The 17379-nt window shown below is 42.5% G+C and overlaps 1 protein-coding gene and 1 long non-coding RNA gene across 3 annotated transcripts in view; both read left to right on the top strand.

Annotated features, from left to right (window-relative positions):
• LOC142061595 (uncharacterized) overlaps positions 1–13872 on the top strand; it is an 18532-nt gene extending 4660 nt beyond the window's left edge. The window contains exons 2-3 of the long non-coding RNA XR_012662156.1: positions 85–7426; positions 7783–13872. This is a non-coding gene — a long non-coding RNA (uncharacterized LOC142061595). The remainder of the gene's footprint in view (positions 1–84; positions 7427–7782) is intronic.
• The window catches only part of PCBD2 (pterin-4 alpha-carbinolamine dehydratase 2), a 24493-nt gene extending 7114 nt beyond the window's left edge, over positions 1–17379 (top strand). For both annotated transcript variants that reach the window (XM_075102903.1, XM_075102904.1), the window contains exons 3-4: positions 13879–13959; positions 15435–17379. In XM_075102903.1, the coding sequence (XP_074959004.1) occupies positions 13879–13959; positions 15435–15530 (177 nt within the window). In that variant the 3' untranslated portion in view covers positions 15531–17379. The remainder of the gene's footprint in view (positions 1–13878; positions 13960–15434) is intronic.

The raw sequence follows: 17379 nt of genomic DNA, 5'->3' as shown, positions 1-17379 counted from the left end.
TGAGAACTTAAAGCTGTGCAAAAAATCTAGAATAGTTAAATAAATTGTTATTCTCACTTTGCGTTTCCTTTCCAAATTTTCTAGCTCTCTTGCTTGAAGTCCAGGAAAAGAACATCAGACAGAGCATGTTACGGTAGATGCCTTTTTTTTCCCCCTCTCATTGAAATGCCAGTTATTTTCCTTTTGCTGTAGGGAGACATGCTCAGATTTGCCCCTTTAAATTGATCATCCTTGTTGTAATATCACAATTACACATCGGAATGAATTTGGTGGGATATGCACTGAATACTCTTTATTTGTTTTGATGGTGGTACTTGGTGCCAGTCCCTGTAATGTAATCTGCGTCGATACTCCCTTTCTCTACTCCCAGCGCGTTGCTTTGTCTTCTGCGTTGATCAAAGATTGGAAAATTTGTTTTTATATACATAGGCAGTGTATTTCATTGCAGCTTTATGTACTTAATCTTTTGGCTGTTTGGCTGAAATACGTCCACGCCTTTTACGTATTGAAAACATAATATCCTTTAACCTACAATCTGCAGAGCTAAAATGAATTTTATGTTAAATATTTGGTTGTGGACCACATCTCCAGCTTTTTATATGCCACAGCGGTCTTGTGGGTTTTTTTCTTCTCCATTGTCTGATAGTGAGGTCATTTTCAGTCCTCTGAGAAATTTTATTCCCAGCCAGATGCGGGCCATATATTAAAAGTAGCACCTGTGGCTAATATCACAGCAGCTTACCATAAATTTACATGGTAACTAGGATTATATCTGTCAAGACTGTTAAAAAATGTCTAGCTTTAATTTGATTTCCAGTATTGAAGGAGCTCTCCAACATTTTGCTTCATAACTATATTTTAAAAGTTAAAATCACTCCATTGTTAAGTTTTATAGCACTCCCAGTGCCCATTAAGTTGATTTGTTAAATGGGGGTCAGAATAAAGCAAGTTGGCTACAGGAGGATCGGAAACCAACCCATTTGTGACAAATTTAGTCCTTGCGTGTGAATCTTCTCAGAGCCTGGGGACTGATTGGATTCAGGTGCAGCTTATGTCAGTTGTGTTTAACCTCAAAGCCTGAGCAACCTCAGCCCCTGACTGTCACTTGTGCTAATCAAAAGACGAACCTCTCTTCCTTCGTTAGCAGGGGAATTGCTATTTTTAATGTAGTATCGGTCCACTTGCTCCCTCTGCTAGAGTTTTGCATTAGATTGCCTGTCGAATGAAAATAGTTTGGTTTTTTTTTTTCCATCCTCCTAGGTAGGTGCTGGTTTTCATATAGTCTTTCCTAAACTGCTTCGTTTTCCATTATCCTTTGAGTCCTCTCCCATATGCTATGATTTGTGCACCTGCAAAGTTATGAAAGTATTTCTTTTGGTAGTTATGTTGTTCACCAACTTCCCTGCGTTTATGAATACAATAACCGATTTGCAATAAATCAGAATTATTTATGAGTGGATTTACAGAGTTGAGAAAAATCTTTGTATCTGAAAATAATGAATTTCTGGCCTATCTGCCTGTTGACATTTTCCTTTATTAGAAACTGATAGTGAAGCTTTCAGGACGGGCAGAGGTTAACCTGCAGGCTGAAATGGAGCGAATGAACTGGCTCAAGTGTCTTGGAGTGGGGCACAGTAAAAATATATGATTCCTGGATGGTCACACCTTCCTTGAGTGTATTCTTGTGATTGACTGAGTAAATAACACTCTTGCCTCTGAGTCGGTGGGTCGGAGGGTCAAGGTGCAGCTGCAGGACACAGTCCACGTGCCCGCATTGCTGCCTGGCACTCCTGGTGGAAGGCAGGGAGCTCAGGGTCTGGGTGAAATGAAAGGTGACGTTCTGGGGAGATGGATTGTTTGAAAGCTTTACGAGTTTCCTTCCCTCGCTTTGGAGGAGGAGGAGATGACACTGGTGCCCTGGTCAGTGTGTCCTGTTTCCAGTGATGCTTCCAGTTACCTGGCAGCCAGCAGCAGGAAATTGTGCCAAGCTGGGAAGTCCGTAGTGGTGGAAATATGTAATCGGGTTGTGTCTAGGCAGGAATTAAATCCTTGGTGCTGGGAGTTCGGAAATACAGGATTTATTTTCTTCTTGTGGCCAGTGTGGCTGGCAGGGTACAAAACCATATGTAAAGTCAGCCTGTGCTCCAGAATATTTTCAGACCAATGTTTTGCACTTGGCAATGTTTTTCTGTTTTAAATAGAGCTGCCTTAGTGCATCAGCAGCCTCATGTCTTTTAAAGTCCTTCACAATTTAGCCTTTCCTTATATGTCTGGGAACCGTCATTTTGTCCTTCAGTCCCTTCATTACGACTTTACTGTTGTTAATGCATACGAGAGATTCGTGCCTGATAAAAGGCAGGTGATGAGCAGCAATTGCTCCTCTTCATACTGTGGGGTATCTTCTCTCCTCTTTGGCCAGGGTCTGTGTACAAATCCCACCACCCTCGAGTCCCATCTGCTTGTGGCAACGTACAGTGCCGGTATCATCATGGCGGTACCACCAGTATTAGGCTGCCAGGTTTGTTTAAAATGTCACAACATTAATCATATTTAAATAAAATTAATCATGTTTAAATTGAAGACTCAGAGTGGGTGTGTGTCCTTCATTTCTAGTGCAGGTGAAATGTGAGATGTCCCATCCCAGGTGTCGTAGAAGTTGCATCACTTTAATTTTTCTTGTCACTTAACTATAATTAGGGATGCTCGTTTTCTTCGTGAGCTAAGTCATATTTCTTCTTAGAATAAATCATTATTATATTGTTTATAATTACTGGGGACGGTTGCGTTTCTAATTGCTGACTTTGCCCCACCGAGTAGTCCTGTTGTATCTCCATTTAAGCAGGCCACTGCTTAAATCTGCCCGGCTGACCTTTGGGCTGCTCTCCAGTTGGCTCTAATACAAATGCTTTCCTTAAAAGATGGATTTATTATCACTCAAGTAAAAATTATTACAGCGTTTGCCTTGTGCTTGTTGCATGCATTGATCTGAAAGTGCAAAAGAAATTATTTGTCAAAATGCCTTTTGGATCTCACAAGCTGTCTTGTAGATTTACAGTAGAAGAAGTGTTTCTCCTTTTTTTCAGCTGTACAAATTGATTGTTCACTCTGTTTGAATTAAACAGAACAAATGTTATATCAGCCACGCGAGCAAGGCTGCCGTACATTCGTACCGAATGAGAGCAAATGTGACCAGGTCAACTTGATTTTTAGCTACAGTTTGGTCTCTTTCCTTGTGAAACCACCTTTGGAGAATGAATGGAAAGTTCAGTGGTTTTGAATTCAGTTGGACGCCTTCATTTGGGAAAGTGCAAGTAAGACTGGTGTTGCCTTTCCTGAAAAAGATGGCCACTCAGAATTTTTTACCTTTTCAATTAAGGAAACCTGGTGTCATGCAACTCTTTATGCATTAAAATTTATTTTTATGGGGGTGCTGGAAAGATGTTGATTAAAAGCAAACAGCACATCTCCCTGTCCTGGTTGCTTAACCTTTTGCATCCCCTTGCTTTTTGAATAACACCCGACTACGTTTTCAAACCATTAATTGCCTTTTACGCTAGCAGCTCTCACTTTCTCGTACTCCCATGGAGGAGACACAGGCTTTGGGATACTATCCTCTGCAACTGTAATTGAAAATGGACTCCGGCTGGCAGAATAAACTAAAATAAAACTCCAACGCCCCTATTTAAAAATTAACCATTACTCACCAAAAGCACATCAAACCCACTTAGCGGACATCCGTTAATCCCGCGGTGAGCCGTTTCAGGCTTTAATGCACACTGTTTTACACGTTAAGGGTTTTGAAGTCGCGGGCCAGCGCTGACCTTTCGCATCTGCTCCTCTCGCAGTAGGAATCTCCGCTCGCCGCTCCCCGTCAGGGCGGATTAACGTGACGAAGTGCAGCGCTTCTGCTGGCTGCAATTTTGGGTTTTGATCAGAATTATTTCTTTCACAAACAATCACGTTTGGCTAAAATGTTACATCTGCTCTGAAAAGCCACTGGCAGGGCCGCAGTTTATCGGGGTGAGGCGAGTGTAATTTTTTTCATTCCTCTTTTATAAAGCTGCAAACCTGCTTCACGTCTTTTTTTGGGGAAGAGCTTCCCTTCTTCCTCTTCCCCTTGCCCTTTTCTTCCTTTAATTTTGTTGGGCTGAGATGAAAAGTTGCTCTGGACAAACACAAAGCTGGCTGTGATGTCTTGGAGGGGTTTGGTGGGGGAATGCGCTGATAAGTGGGGAGCCCTGTGCTGAGTCAGCACTGCACCATTGGGTTTATTTTGTGCTAAGGGTGCTTTGTAGGAAAACATTTCCTATGATCAGAGGGGGAAGTCCTGATTTCATGATCTAGTGTGATTTTCCTCAGGCTGTGATGAGAATAACAGTAGGCAGTTAAATATATGTCTGTGTATGACCAGGGTGTCCCTGGTTGGGAGGATCTTTATTCCGTGATACAACGGGCAGGTGCTTGTAGCAATCAAAAATACTGTTGGCTGTACAAGCCCAGGACATTGTGTTTATGCATGCATCTTGTAATGCCCAATCTCATGAAGAACCAGAAGTGTACAAAGGGTTTCCCTCTATGGTGTGCTTGTATAAATTTCTAAAAGAAATTTGACCTTCACTGGAGGACTCAGAATTAGTATTTGCCTCCCCTTGTGAGCCCACCTCTCTGTTCCCAGATGTACCGGTGTACAAACGGTGTGGGCTGCCCAGGGGAACCCTTGTGTCTTAGTAAAAAAACAACCAACAAGAAAAACGTAGAACCTCTCAAAATATTGTACATTGTATGTACTCTGCCACTTCCAGGCATGCGCTTGGAGCACACGGAGGGGTCTGAAGACACTTGAAAATGCTAAGTATAGGTTGTTCATCTGAATTATTGGCAGTTCAGTGGGCCTGGTTTTTAATAATGAACTTAACGTGGCTGCCTTTGTCCTTTTCTCCATGACCTGCTCCAGCCATTCTTCCACCTACCAGAGACAGGGATGAAGCAGGGTCTAGGTGACCTACAGATCACATAGGGAACAGTGGGCATGGCAAACCAGGCAAGGTACCCAACTGCTCCGAGGTTGAAGGATGCCCTGAAGAGAAACATGTTGTCTGGGAAGATGCTTGCTCTCTCCTGCTCTTTCTCCAAATGAGCTGTCATTTCTAGACTTGAAATGTCTGTCTTCAAAATAGTATTTGAATTTTATAGTGCAATATAAATGAAAAGCCTGCCAGTGCTGGCCCAGGTAAGTCTCCTGCTGAGTTTGCTGTCCCAATGTATCATCTACATTCTTCTACTATAAGAGATGTCCAAACATGAAGGCCCATTCTGACAACAGAGCAGGATGCTTTCAGCCGCTCAGTTGAGTGAAATGATTCCCTGACTGGATCCACAGTAAATGTTCCTCAGTTTGCTTTATTTCATGGCATTAGGTCTTTTTAGATTCTGGCTTGGCCAAGAGGGTGATCGGAAGACCTCTTCAAATTCCTCACACCTCCATCGTGATTTCTCTGTCGCATGTTTGAATTTTTGACCTTGTCTTTAAAAAAAAAACAAACCAAAACAAAAAAACCTGACAGTGTAGTGAGTAGGAGGATGGTGGAAGATGAAATGGCCATGAGACCAGCCACTTCTTCTCTTAATCTACCATAAAGCAGTACCTTTCTTATCACTCTTTGATGTTTTCTTAGAATCATAAATTGCAGAGATTTAGAGGATTATCAGAGGCAGGATACGATTGCCCTTGGATACTCAGCAGAGAAGATTTTGGATATTAAACTGGTAGTATGTGTAATCTTGGCCAAAAGACCAAGGAAAATTCCATCTGAGCGCTCTCTATGTTATCAACAGCGTGTATGGCATGTGAACTTCATTTTCATGTCTGCAGAATGAAATCATTCCTTCGCATACAAGTAAGAAGAAACATGGGGGGAAACCAGTAGTATTTTGTTCTGCTGTAGCCAGGTCTGTTCCACTGAAAACGTGGTGCAACGGGATAACAAACTTCTCTAGTTCTACGCTGAGGCCAAGCTCTATAAAAGTCAGAGGATTTGAGCACCTTTTTGAAGGAGCATTCACATAAATTAATTCTTATTTGGTCTGTTTTACAGCGCCTTCATGTCATGGGCTGGCACCATTTATTGCCCAGGCGGCAGCATCTTTGTTCAGCACGAAGGTCACCGGGGAGCAGAGTGCCTTAGTGGAGGGTTCAGGTGCCTGAATTTAAAGGGTTGGAACTGGGGACTAACTGCACCTTGTTACTAGTTTATTTTTATAGTGGTTTGTGTGATGGCTTTATTACAGTACAGCCAGAAGCTTAATTTGCTGGGCCAAACATTTGCTTTAACAAGTAAAATTATCATTGTCCTTTCAGTTATGCGGCCAAGAGTGTTTGTTATTTTAAGTGACTGATTGCTTTAGCAGGTGCTCGGTTAATGGAGGTTTCGCTGTGTTATTTAATGTTTTTAGGTAGGGTGCAAAAAGTTCATTTTAAAAAGTCATGTTTCTTGGAATAGCCATTTTAATTGGTGTAAACCTCCTAAGTGCAACCTTTATATTCCATTTTTTGACCACAAAGCACACAAAAATGGCTTGGGAGGTGGAGAGTCACATTTAGCTGACTACGTGGCTGGAGGATTTCTTCCATGTTCTAGTTCAGTCCTGAAACCTGGGATCATTTTCCTTTTTTTTCCTCTAAAATCTAATATAGAGATCTAAATTTTTTAATAAATAATATTTATGAGGCTACATTTACCTAGAGTGCTAAGGAACTGGCACTGGGGTAGGGGGACCATTTGTTTAGAATATTTCTATATGAAGTGATGTATCGCAAATATCATGGGACCTTCTTGATGGTTTGGTTGGGATTTAGGATGTCTGCTTATTTATGGGCAACTATAATTATTGTTATCTACCTATAAGCAAATGAATGTATTTTGTAATAAGGTTATATTGACCCAGTGGCATCTAAGCTTGAAATTTTATCACTCAAAAAGAAGTTTTTATGCTGCTTTAAGGCATCTCTATGTTCTCTCACTTCCACTCCATCAAGTTTATATATCTTTTTGGTGGAATAGGTGATCAATTTTGGCGTGAAGTCTGTTCATTGAATCACCGAGCATATTATCTGCTTTCTGTTCATGAAATCCAGGTGCAATCGCTTACAGTAATAAAAATGAGAATAGGAAAAACGATCTGAGGCTGCTGGAAAAGTCAAGATGTGCCGGGGAAGAAGGTATAATAGATGTAACATTTTGTATCATATTATCACCAATAAGAGAAAAATAGGTCTAAATTCAGCAGTTATGTAAATCTTGATATCAACAGGCTTAGAAACAATTGACTTGGGGTTTGTTGTGCAGATTGCATGTGAGGGTATTTCACACACGTGGCGAGTGCGAGGGAAGAGGAAAGCAAAGCAAAACCAAGACTATAAGAGCAGGTCAGTGCTCTCTACCTTCCTCTTAGTCCCTCTTCTTGCATTGATCCTCGGATCCCTTGGCCTTAGCAGAAATATTTGTGTTTGGGTTTTGGACTGGTTGAATTTCAAGTGGGGCAAATTACGCTTGCACCTGCTTTATGACAAAGCGATGTCATAGCTTAGGTCGCTGCTGAGCTTGCGAGACGAAGCCTTTGACTCAAACCTCTTCTGGAGAGCTGCATCTCAAGCATCACCAGGTCCATGTCACGTCGAGTGCTGCACCTGGTCTCGATTGTGCCGAGCGAGTGTAAACTTCCGAGCAGCTTGGGCTTTTCCTGGGACAGCATTCCTGAAATTGCCTTCTGTCATCTCTGCAGCTCTTGACATTGTACCGGTACCTGTGTGAGAAATGTCCCCATTGAGGAAAGGCCATGCCTCCGAGCTCCGCTTCTCTTTGCCTCCATTTATTCTTCATGTTCTTCAAATTGGTAAATCATATGACAATAAACAGAAATACCCTCTATGAAGAGAGAAGGGGAAACTGTTGTTTATCTGGTCAGGTGGTTTAGATTAGCGGTGATGCTGGTCTGTATTATGTTACTTTAAATCATAGTGTCCCAACAGGACATAAATTATGAAGATTGTTACAGTATGTTTCATCCAATGTAAGATCAACAAATTGGAATAATTTTTTTTATAGGAAAATCAGTGCTTTGGCAAGGTTATTGTTGAAGAATTTAATTTAACTTGAGCTTTGCTTGCATTATTTCTTAATATATAAAAACTATTTGCATAATGTATGAAGTATAAACATTTTTAGAATCAAAGGCAAGAATGCCTTTTCCAAGATTACACAGAGTGGCAAACTACTTAGAATAGATCAGTGTTTGTGCTTTTGCTGTCAAAAATGTTTGATATAGAGCTGGCGAGCTAGTTTCTTCACCGACATAATTGTAAACAAGTGTTGGGAGACAGAAACAGCGTTCTTTGTAGAACATGGTGTAAAGGTTTTCACGTACCCTGCTGCAGATCTAACATGGAGAACAGTGTTCACAGCTATAATAGGAATATAAATAGGTAACTTTTTTTAGAGAGCAAAGCAGCATTTCACTTTCGGACAAATGATGTGTGCAGATAAGTGTGGGGGATGTGAGCAGTCTGCTCTGGATTTTAAAAGGATATGGTAAACGCAGAAAAGTGTAGACAATTAAGTTGGAAATTGTGGGGTGTTTTTTTTTTTAGTTTCACATTTCGTTATGAAGACAGAAATGGCGTCTCAGTACATGCCAGTATGTCTGTAGTATCCCTCTTCCATCCTTTCTCTTTACTGGTGTCTTTCAGAGTTAGGAGGACTGCTTTCCCCAATCCTGAGCGATGCTTGGGGAATGGGAAGGTTGGCTGCACTCATGATGTTCTCTTGCTCAAGCTGTTAAGGAGGAGTAAAAAAAAAAGTCTCTACCTATGATTTGTTAGGTGTTGTTCACCTTCAGGATGGCATAGTGCTGTCTTGAGGTGGGATGGAGGGAGTAGGGAAACGCGGGCACAACGCCTGAGCCAGCTTGTCCATTGCTTGCACTCACTGGAGAGATGGGGACATGAGTAATTGGAGTTCAGCTCTATTTTGGGCCATAGTTTAGTTGTGCTCTGAAGGACTGTCCCACTGTTTCTGGAATGGTATTAAAAAGGGGAAGAGCAATGGGAAGGTGTTCCCCTGGTTTATGTCCTGGATGAATCCAGACAGGGCCAAAAAGAAGAAGAAAAGAGGAAAAAATCTAATGTCACATGGATCCAGTGTCCCTGGGGTGGTTCAGGCAGGATGATGATGCCCACAGGAAAGAAGCCCAAAATGAGCACGTGGTTTTGAGAACGAACACCTGTCCTCCTGTGCTGCCATCACCTTCCTAAATACCAGTTGGATTCCTCTTTTTTTGTGTTTTAACCATGTTGTCACTTTCAGATGAAGAGCGTGGCCTTGTGAGATGACTTTTGTGTATTTGTAAGGTAAAAGTATTTCTTAATGGAGTAAATAGAATTAAAATAAAACAAACCCTGGATTTTTCTTGACAGCACAACAGAAAATGTCATGAGATTAGGTCAAACCCTCATGACTAGCTAAACATAACTTAAAATAGCTCGACATTAAAGAGCTTTTTCCTTTAATCTGCTGGCTCACTGTTAGGTAGTAACATCAGCTGGATGCATGAAAGCTTCTGCAGTTTGGAAGTGAACCTGAATGGTTCGAGTTTATTGTTGTTACAAGTGTCAAACTGCTGAGGGGAACACGTGCTATACACTGTGCGCAAGGGTATTTTTCACTTGGGTGAATGGAAAGCAAATGTGTGAAAGCATATCTCTTGCCTTGTATGACAGTGTCGCTATAACTTGTTTTATTTATTCACTTCCCACTGATAAATTATACAGATGCATCCCAGGTGGGTGGGGAAGGGAAGACAGGTAGCCCTTGCACTGCAGAAGGTCAAGGTTAATGCTACCTCCAATGCTATAATGACAGATGGGAGGCAGAAACCTTAATGTACTTGTGATTAGCATATGGTTTCCTTGGCTGAGTGTCCGAAGGATTTAAGCAGCCCGGGTACGCTCTTCATAGCGTACGCATTTTAAAACAAACAAATAAAAAGCGTGTATGGTTATATTGTTGAGCCTTTCAGCTGTTTTTCTTGAATAACTCCACTTCTGAGTCAAGTACCGTCAGCTGCTTTGTTCTGGAGATGCACTGGGGTAATCCATCACTGGGGACTCGCGGGTGGGTGATGTATTAGCATGACATATCGACCTGTGTTGCTTTGATGTATAACTCATCAAGATAATGTTGGCAAGCATTGTACAAAAGCAGCATGTTTAAAAAGTATTAAGATGAATTGATTCCTTGCTTAAGAAGTGCGAAAGGAAGAATAATAGCAGATTAGCTCCAGGATGCCGCGGTTCTCCTGGAGCCATGCAGCGTTGTGTGGTGCAGAGGGGCGGATGGAATTTCATCTTTCCTCCCACTTCTGACAGCAAAGTGTCTGGCCCTGGTTTTCCCATTCTCAGGCAACAAAAGTCACATTAAATCTTATTTTGTGATCGCTTATTTTGTCACTTTCGAAAGCGGTTTGGCCAGTCCCAAAACATTATACAATAGCTGAATTTTTTAAAGATGGGGTTTTTTTTGTTTTGGTTTGGTTTTTTTTTTCTTTGTTAGGTTAACTTGTTCTTCTAAGAGCAGCCCTGATTTTTATCTCGTGGAGACGTGCTGTGGCTGGTAGTATTTAAAAACCATTTTAGAAGAGATGTTACAACTGAAAAACCATTAGTTTTTAACACCTTCTTTCACGATATTAAAAGACATGAAGGGAAAAGACGTACAGGCGCACCCAAGGCATCTCCTTGTCTGTGCAGAATTGCTTCACTCATTCCTTGTCCTAGTGCTGTTTGTGGTTCATCACAGGGATTTGGCAGTCTGCCGTGACTTGGGTGATGTGATGCATCTATTTAGAATAACCTGTATGCCTGGATGTTATTTTAGCCCAAATGTCCTAAAAAGATTAGGTTGAAAATGTCTGCCTAATATGCCTGTTACTGAAATATCAGAATACTTTACACTTATTTAGTACATCAAAGTGTCTTTTCATACTTTGTAATGGCTTCTAGAAAATGCTCAAGTCCTGTCTTTCTCCTCTCTTTATTTTTCAAGGAAAAACCTGAAAAAGTTCCCATTAGGGGCCAGGGGGCTGCAGAACTCTGTTATTAATATAGCGAAAGTCAAGACTGTGTTGGATCTTACTGTCATGAGTAAAGTACTTGCCCCACTTTCATCAAGAAATGTGTGATGGTCTGATAAACTCTGCCTACCAGTGCAGTCTTGACAATGATCTTGCACTGCAGACTGCTTAATAATTTTCATTATTTTTAATTAAAGTTGAAGAAATGCAGACTCCTGGTCAAATTAAGGTTGGTTGTGTTGCCGGAATGTGGTAATTACTTTAATTGATCACAAGATAGTTTCCTTGATCACCAATTAGACCAAATTACCGATCAAGTTTCAAGACGTGAAGAAATGTCCAAACTGATTTTATGTAATAGTGTTTTCATATCTAATCAAACCTAAATATCTTTTCCTTCCAGAGCCAATTGTATTTTCCCAAAGAAAGGTTACGGCTCTACAAATATAAAGGTGATTCATAAACAATAGCGTTCTAATTCACTTAATTAGCAGAGGAAGTATTTAGGACCTTAATGGAGATTGCGCTGTTGAAATTGCTCGGTAGAACTGTAGCTCATTTTCTTAGTGGGAGATACCTTTTTGCGTATAATTAAAATAAACTAAAATGCAAGAAGTTGCTTTGAGTAATGTGCAATGAGGGAGAACGTCTCTGAGCGGAGCGGGGCATGGAGGAAGGCGGGCATGGCTGGTAGGTGTGCATGCTTCGTCTTTGCTGTAACACCGCACTGTAATCACCCCGGCTGGGACAGCCGTGGTCAGCTAGAGCAACGAGCAGCAGGACCTGTCCTGGGGAGGGTCCTCTGCGCCAGAATGAGTTCCTTTTCGTGACTTGGACAGCCCCAGGTTGAGCACTCTTTGGGAAGATGAACAGTGTTAAGACCAAGGACTGTTCTGTCCGGCTGGAGACTTTGTACCGTCTGTGGGGGAAGAGGCAGTGGGTTGGCGTGGTGGTACTGACCGGGGGGATTTGTTGTCTCAAAGGCTGGAGGAAGGTCTGCAGAGCAGATTAATTTAGTAGATGCATTTGCTTGCACAGTTCGCTCTGTCTGCCTTCCATCAGAGCGATGATTATTGTCATACTATCAATGACTTGGGCCTGTGTAGTGTCACCTGTGTATATACGTAGGTGGGTGAGTTCCCGGGATGGACAGACAGACACTGGTAGAGCATACACGAACCTGATAGGGTTTTCATAAATTTAATGTATTTTTCCCTTGCTGCTCATTTGCACAAAGGCAATGCAGTTACAGATGCAATTGCTGTTTTAAGCTTGTGGGGACATTTCTGTGTGTAGGTTGCTGTGTTGGAAATAACATTCCTGTTAAGCCCATGGACACTCTAAAAACATATAAATCAAATATCTTTCAGAACTCTCAATGCAGAAGAGTTCCAAATCATTGCTAACATCTAATGCACAACTTGCAGCTTTCCGCTTCAAAGAGTGTGGCTGAAACATTTGCAAATTTTTAGAAGTAATTGCTCACTGGAAGTAAAACTAAATCAAGCAAGAGCTTCAAGGGAAGTTAGATTTTCCCAAATTTGGGAATGCTCTTGGGTCAAAGAAAAAAGCTTTTTAATTGCTGACAGTTTGGTGATTTCCAAATGACAAACCTCATTGGAATGATTTTCTCTGATTATAACGTTTGCATTCATTTGACTGGCAAAGCGACTAACAAAGTCATACTTCATCCAGGCACCGATCCTTTTTTTACTTAAAGGCTTTTGTAATTTGTGAGAGGAAAAAAGACTGAAACTATTATCAACCATTATATGTTATTCATTGACCACATGTTTGTTTGAAATGGCCATCGCTTGGTGGAATGCGGGCCATGTACATTCTCTTCCATAAATTAGCACTAAAAAACTACCTAAGTCAGGTAGGGTTTTGTTGAGCTTGTTGTACTATAATATGAACCAGGCTATAACGTGGATGTTACTTTTGCTTTGCATGTTAATTCAGGTCCTGAACGCCGATGGATGGAGCTCGGTATGAACAAAGCCTCCTGACTTAGAGGCGTTCTGCTCACGCACTGAGGCCCTTCGGGCCCCGCTGTGTAATTGCATTCTTGATTTACATGGACATTCTAATTTTCTTTATAACGTAGTGATTTGCTCCTAAGTATTTTGGCAAGGGCCTGCTATTATTTTCTTCTTGAGCCTGTGATAAAACCTGCGTCCCAGGGGGACGTGCTGGGGAGAATAGAGAGGCAGAGGATTGGGAAACCTATTTTAACTCATTTTAAGGGAAAATATTTTCTCATAAAGCAGAGGGGCAAACCCACCTGCCGCATCTCTCCCCCCGGTAAAATAAATAACAAAATCGTTATGTGAAAGGATGTGTTTCTGGAATTGGTATCTGTCTAGTACAGGAATACTGGGCCATGATGCTTCATTAGAAACGGCATGTTTCTAAGACGCAGTAAGGGATGAGGGGTTTGGAAAGGATGTTTTAAATTGCTGTTGGATGCCAAAGGTAAAATCATTGCTCTCTTGCAATGGCTTTGAATCCTGCAGTAAGTAACACTGAGGAGAGTGATTTACTGGGGTCTGAAGGGGATGATTTCAGCAGTGTCCGGAAATGCATCGGCGGCATGAGAAGGTGAAAGGCTCCTCGAACACACGCAAGCCCGAGGTGCAGAGATCTGCAGCATCTCTACAAGTTTTTAAGATTTTGGAGTGAGTCTTGCAGATCCCCTGCCAGTCCTGGCAGGTGGAGGAGTATTTTCTTCTTTGCTCTTTCTCTCCTTAGGCTTTCGGATTTATGACGCGTGTTGCTCTACAAGCAGAGAAGATGAATCACCACCCGGAATGGTTTAATGTCTACAGCAAGGTAATGTGTCACCAGCCCTAGTTACAGGTGTGGCAAGTTAAGGAGACCAAACCACTGGCCCATTCTCTCTGCCTTTTTTTGTAGCTTATATACAGGATAAGGGAATGGAGAGAGGTTGTGTCTTTTTAAAGAGGTTTGAGATTTTAAATGAGATGCTGAGATATTTGTAGTGGCAAGGAATCAGGAATCAAGCTCTTTGTGATTGCTACCACCCCCATGGTTTGGACCTGTTGCTTCACCTCTCTGGCTGAGATCTAGAAATAAAATAGAAGCCTTTAAACTCTTATTTAGCCAACCTGAATAAACGACTGTTTTGAAACCTCTCACCAACTCTCATTCCTTTCTGTGCAACAAGTCGGGAGCCCAGCGGTGTAGGGTAGCACACCATCGATGTGTAGGTCCCTAAATGGGAGCCTGGCAGTCTCAATTGAGGTTTGATTTTTCTAAAAAAAATTGTAGGCTCCTATGTCTCAACATAGCAGCTTATAAAATTTGTTTATAATATTACCTAACTGATGGTGGTCTCGTATTTACAAGGGTTACAAGGTGTACTGCAACCCTCGAATGAAAGGTGCTGTGTGAAGGGGGAAATTATTGCTCTCCCTTTATTTTTATTTTCTAATAGTCTCATTGCATTGTATTGAGTTGTTTGTTTTAGCATTTGGCGAATATATGGCAATCCCGCTAAAAATATACTAAAAGGGCATGTGGACAAGCAGCCTGCAGCTGGGAACCACCACCCCCACCTCTCCCCCGAACAGAGGCGTCCCAGCACAGGCTCCTCCTCATCAGACCTTTAGATCACCCTGTTTAAGGGGACATTAAATGATCACCGGACAAAGTCCTGGTCACCTACTCTTCATGATTTTCCTGGCTTTCCAGAATATTCAGAATACTTTTTTTTCTTCTTCTCTCTTCCCAAAATCTCAGTCAAAGGCGAGACAAAGTAATGCCCAACTGGTCATCTGGCCTAGTCTAAACAAACCCGTGCAGGCAGCTGCGTCATAGCAAAATGCACCAGTCTGTTTGTTTTTCTTTTTGAAATTAATCTGCAACAAGCTCAACAGTTTTTTCACCTTCAGGGTGCTGGTTTTTAACAAAACACATGAGCCCCTGACTCTGCTGTTGGCAGCTTGGTCACTGGCTCAGGTTCTTCATGAAACCAGTCCATGGAATTTAAATGTAAAGATTGAGTTATTTAATCGGATACCTCTTCTTGGATGAAGCCCAAGAATGCAAAGGCTGTTTTATTCTGTGAAGGGGCTCGCTTTGGTTAGACTCCAGGCTCTGTTAAGCCTCCTCACCTACATCTTCTGGTTTATGTGAGCAGTGAGGGTCCAGCTTGCTGCTTTCAGGGAGCATCATGTAAAACCAGTTCACCACAGGGGCACACAGCGTTCCTGGTGGATTGCTGCTCAGCCTACATGGCAGAAATCAAAATGGCTTTGTAACCCCTTTCTTTTCCTTTTTGACAGGTTCAGATAACTCTGATTTCCCACGACTGCGGTGGACTGACCAAGAGAGACGTGAAGCTGGCTCAGTTTATTGACAAAGCTGCTGCCTCGGTGTAACAAAGATGTAAAATGTTTTAATAAGTGCCCACCAACGTTTTGTATTTAAACGGTATCCCTCATTCCTTGTAACCCTGATTTCACAAAACCCCTAAAAGAAGATATTTTGTAGAAAGAGTGGCTTAGCTTGCTTTGCCTTTTAGTCTGAAACCCTTCTAGATGCCTGTGCTTGTCCTTTGCCATTGCTGGCTCTGCCTGAGGATGTAACAGCTAAACCAACAACAAATAAGGTTTGAAAAATCCTTTTCTAGAAGCTAAAACTATCTGGAATGAAAGCAGGCGTCCACCCGCACATGTTGGTGTTCCCCAAGTCCACGGGAGCCGAGGCTGATGGCAGCTGCCACGTGAGCCTGCTCTGTGCCTGGCCACTTCCCTCCTGAGATCTGTATCTCTCTGCACTTCAGACAGCGTTAAGAGCATCCAGGCTGGGTCAGTCCCCTCTGGCTTGGTGCCTCCCTCTCTGCCCGTGACCGGTGGCAAGGCAAGGGATGCTGGTGAGAGCAGCGCAAGCAGCTGATGATCTTTCCTTGAGGTTGCAGCTCAACCAGCAGTTAAAACTTTGCATTTCGGTGTTTATTCTGTGCTTGTCCGATGGCTCTTCAAATGTATCTGCCCTTTTGGCACCCACAGCCTGGCAGCTATACCCTGCAAAAGGCTTGCTGTGTGCTTGAGAACCATTCCCATCTGAGATGCAGGCCTGGATCCTGCCATTGCTGAAAACTTTAACTCTGGTCCAACAAATACAAAAAAAATTCCAGTGAACTCCGGCACTCACATCATTAAATGAAGCGTGTGCTTAAGTGGTTGGCTGGGCCGGGTCAGTGCTCAGCACCTTGCAGGATCGAGCCATTATTTGAGCTGTAACACTCCCATACCTGCTGGATCGGGGGTGGCTTGGCTGAGTGCCCGGAGCACTGGCCAGAGCTGCCGGCGGTGAAGGAAGCGGCATTAGCAGGATTCTTGCTAAGCTGGGCTCGGCTGAAGCTATGCTCATTGCAAACATTGTTCCAAGAGCTGCAGATCCCACTGATGAGCTTTAAAATAATTTCTTCCGTGGTTTCAAAGTCTTTGTTTTTATCCTATGATCCTCACCAAGACAGATTTCCACTGCCGGCAGGGAGATTTCAACCTGCTTAAGGCTTGCAGAAGGGCCTCTCGCTCTGCAATCCTGCTGCCAAGTGTCCCCAACATGCACCGTCATGCCAGCGAGCAGCTCTGGGTGCGGAGCTCCCGGGAGATTGACACCTCCAGAATGCCTGAGTGCATTGCTAGAATGACACCGGCGGCACAGCTACCAGCTACCGAGAAGCGAGATACAAACTGAGCGCCAAAATCTATATCGGGTGTATATGCAAGGTGTGTGGTCTCAGATATTTAGGATGCAAAATGCCACTAGCTGCCGTGCAAGTATTTGTGTCGATAAAATAAGAAAGGGTTTTTTTGTTGATGCTTGGCAAGTGCACGCTGTCATGTGCTAATTGGCCCCAGGAAGCGAAGATGTAAGATGTTGGGGTTTATTGTCAGTAACCCTGCTTGGGATATCAAGTTAATACCTAAAAAGACCCAAATTCGGACTACGTGCTCAAATGTTCTTTGCTTACAAGTGCCTTTCCCCAGTGAAGCAGCGGATTTCCCTGATACGGTTTGGAAACGGCCACTGTTGTGAGGAATGAATAAAACTAAAACAACCAGGCTGTGATGTCTCCTGTTACTGGTGGGGAAGTGAAACGAGCTTCACCCGAAGTTTTGACAATGTCTCTAACGAACTGTGAAAACTCGGTGGTTAGAAATTGATATATAATGTGTGCGCTTTGAACAAAACCAATAAAATCAAATTCCTCCTTTGTAA

The sequence above is a fragment of the Phalacrocorax aristotelis genome, chromosome 8 (genome assembly GCF_949628215.1).
Source record: "Phalacrocorax aristotelis chromosome 8, bGulAri2.1, whole genome shotgun sequence".
Taxonomy (NCBI): Eukaryota; Metazoa; Chordata; class Aves; order Suliformes; family Phalacrocoracidae; genus Phalacrocorax; species Phalacrocorax aristotelis.
Note: the sequence above shows the minus strand (reverse complement) of the source record. Positions and strands in the feature narration are given on the sequence as shown.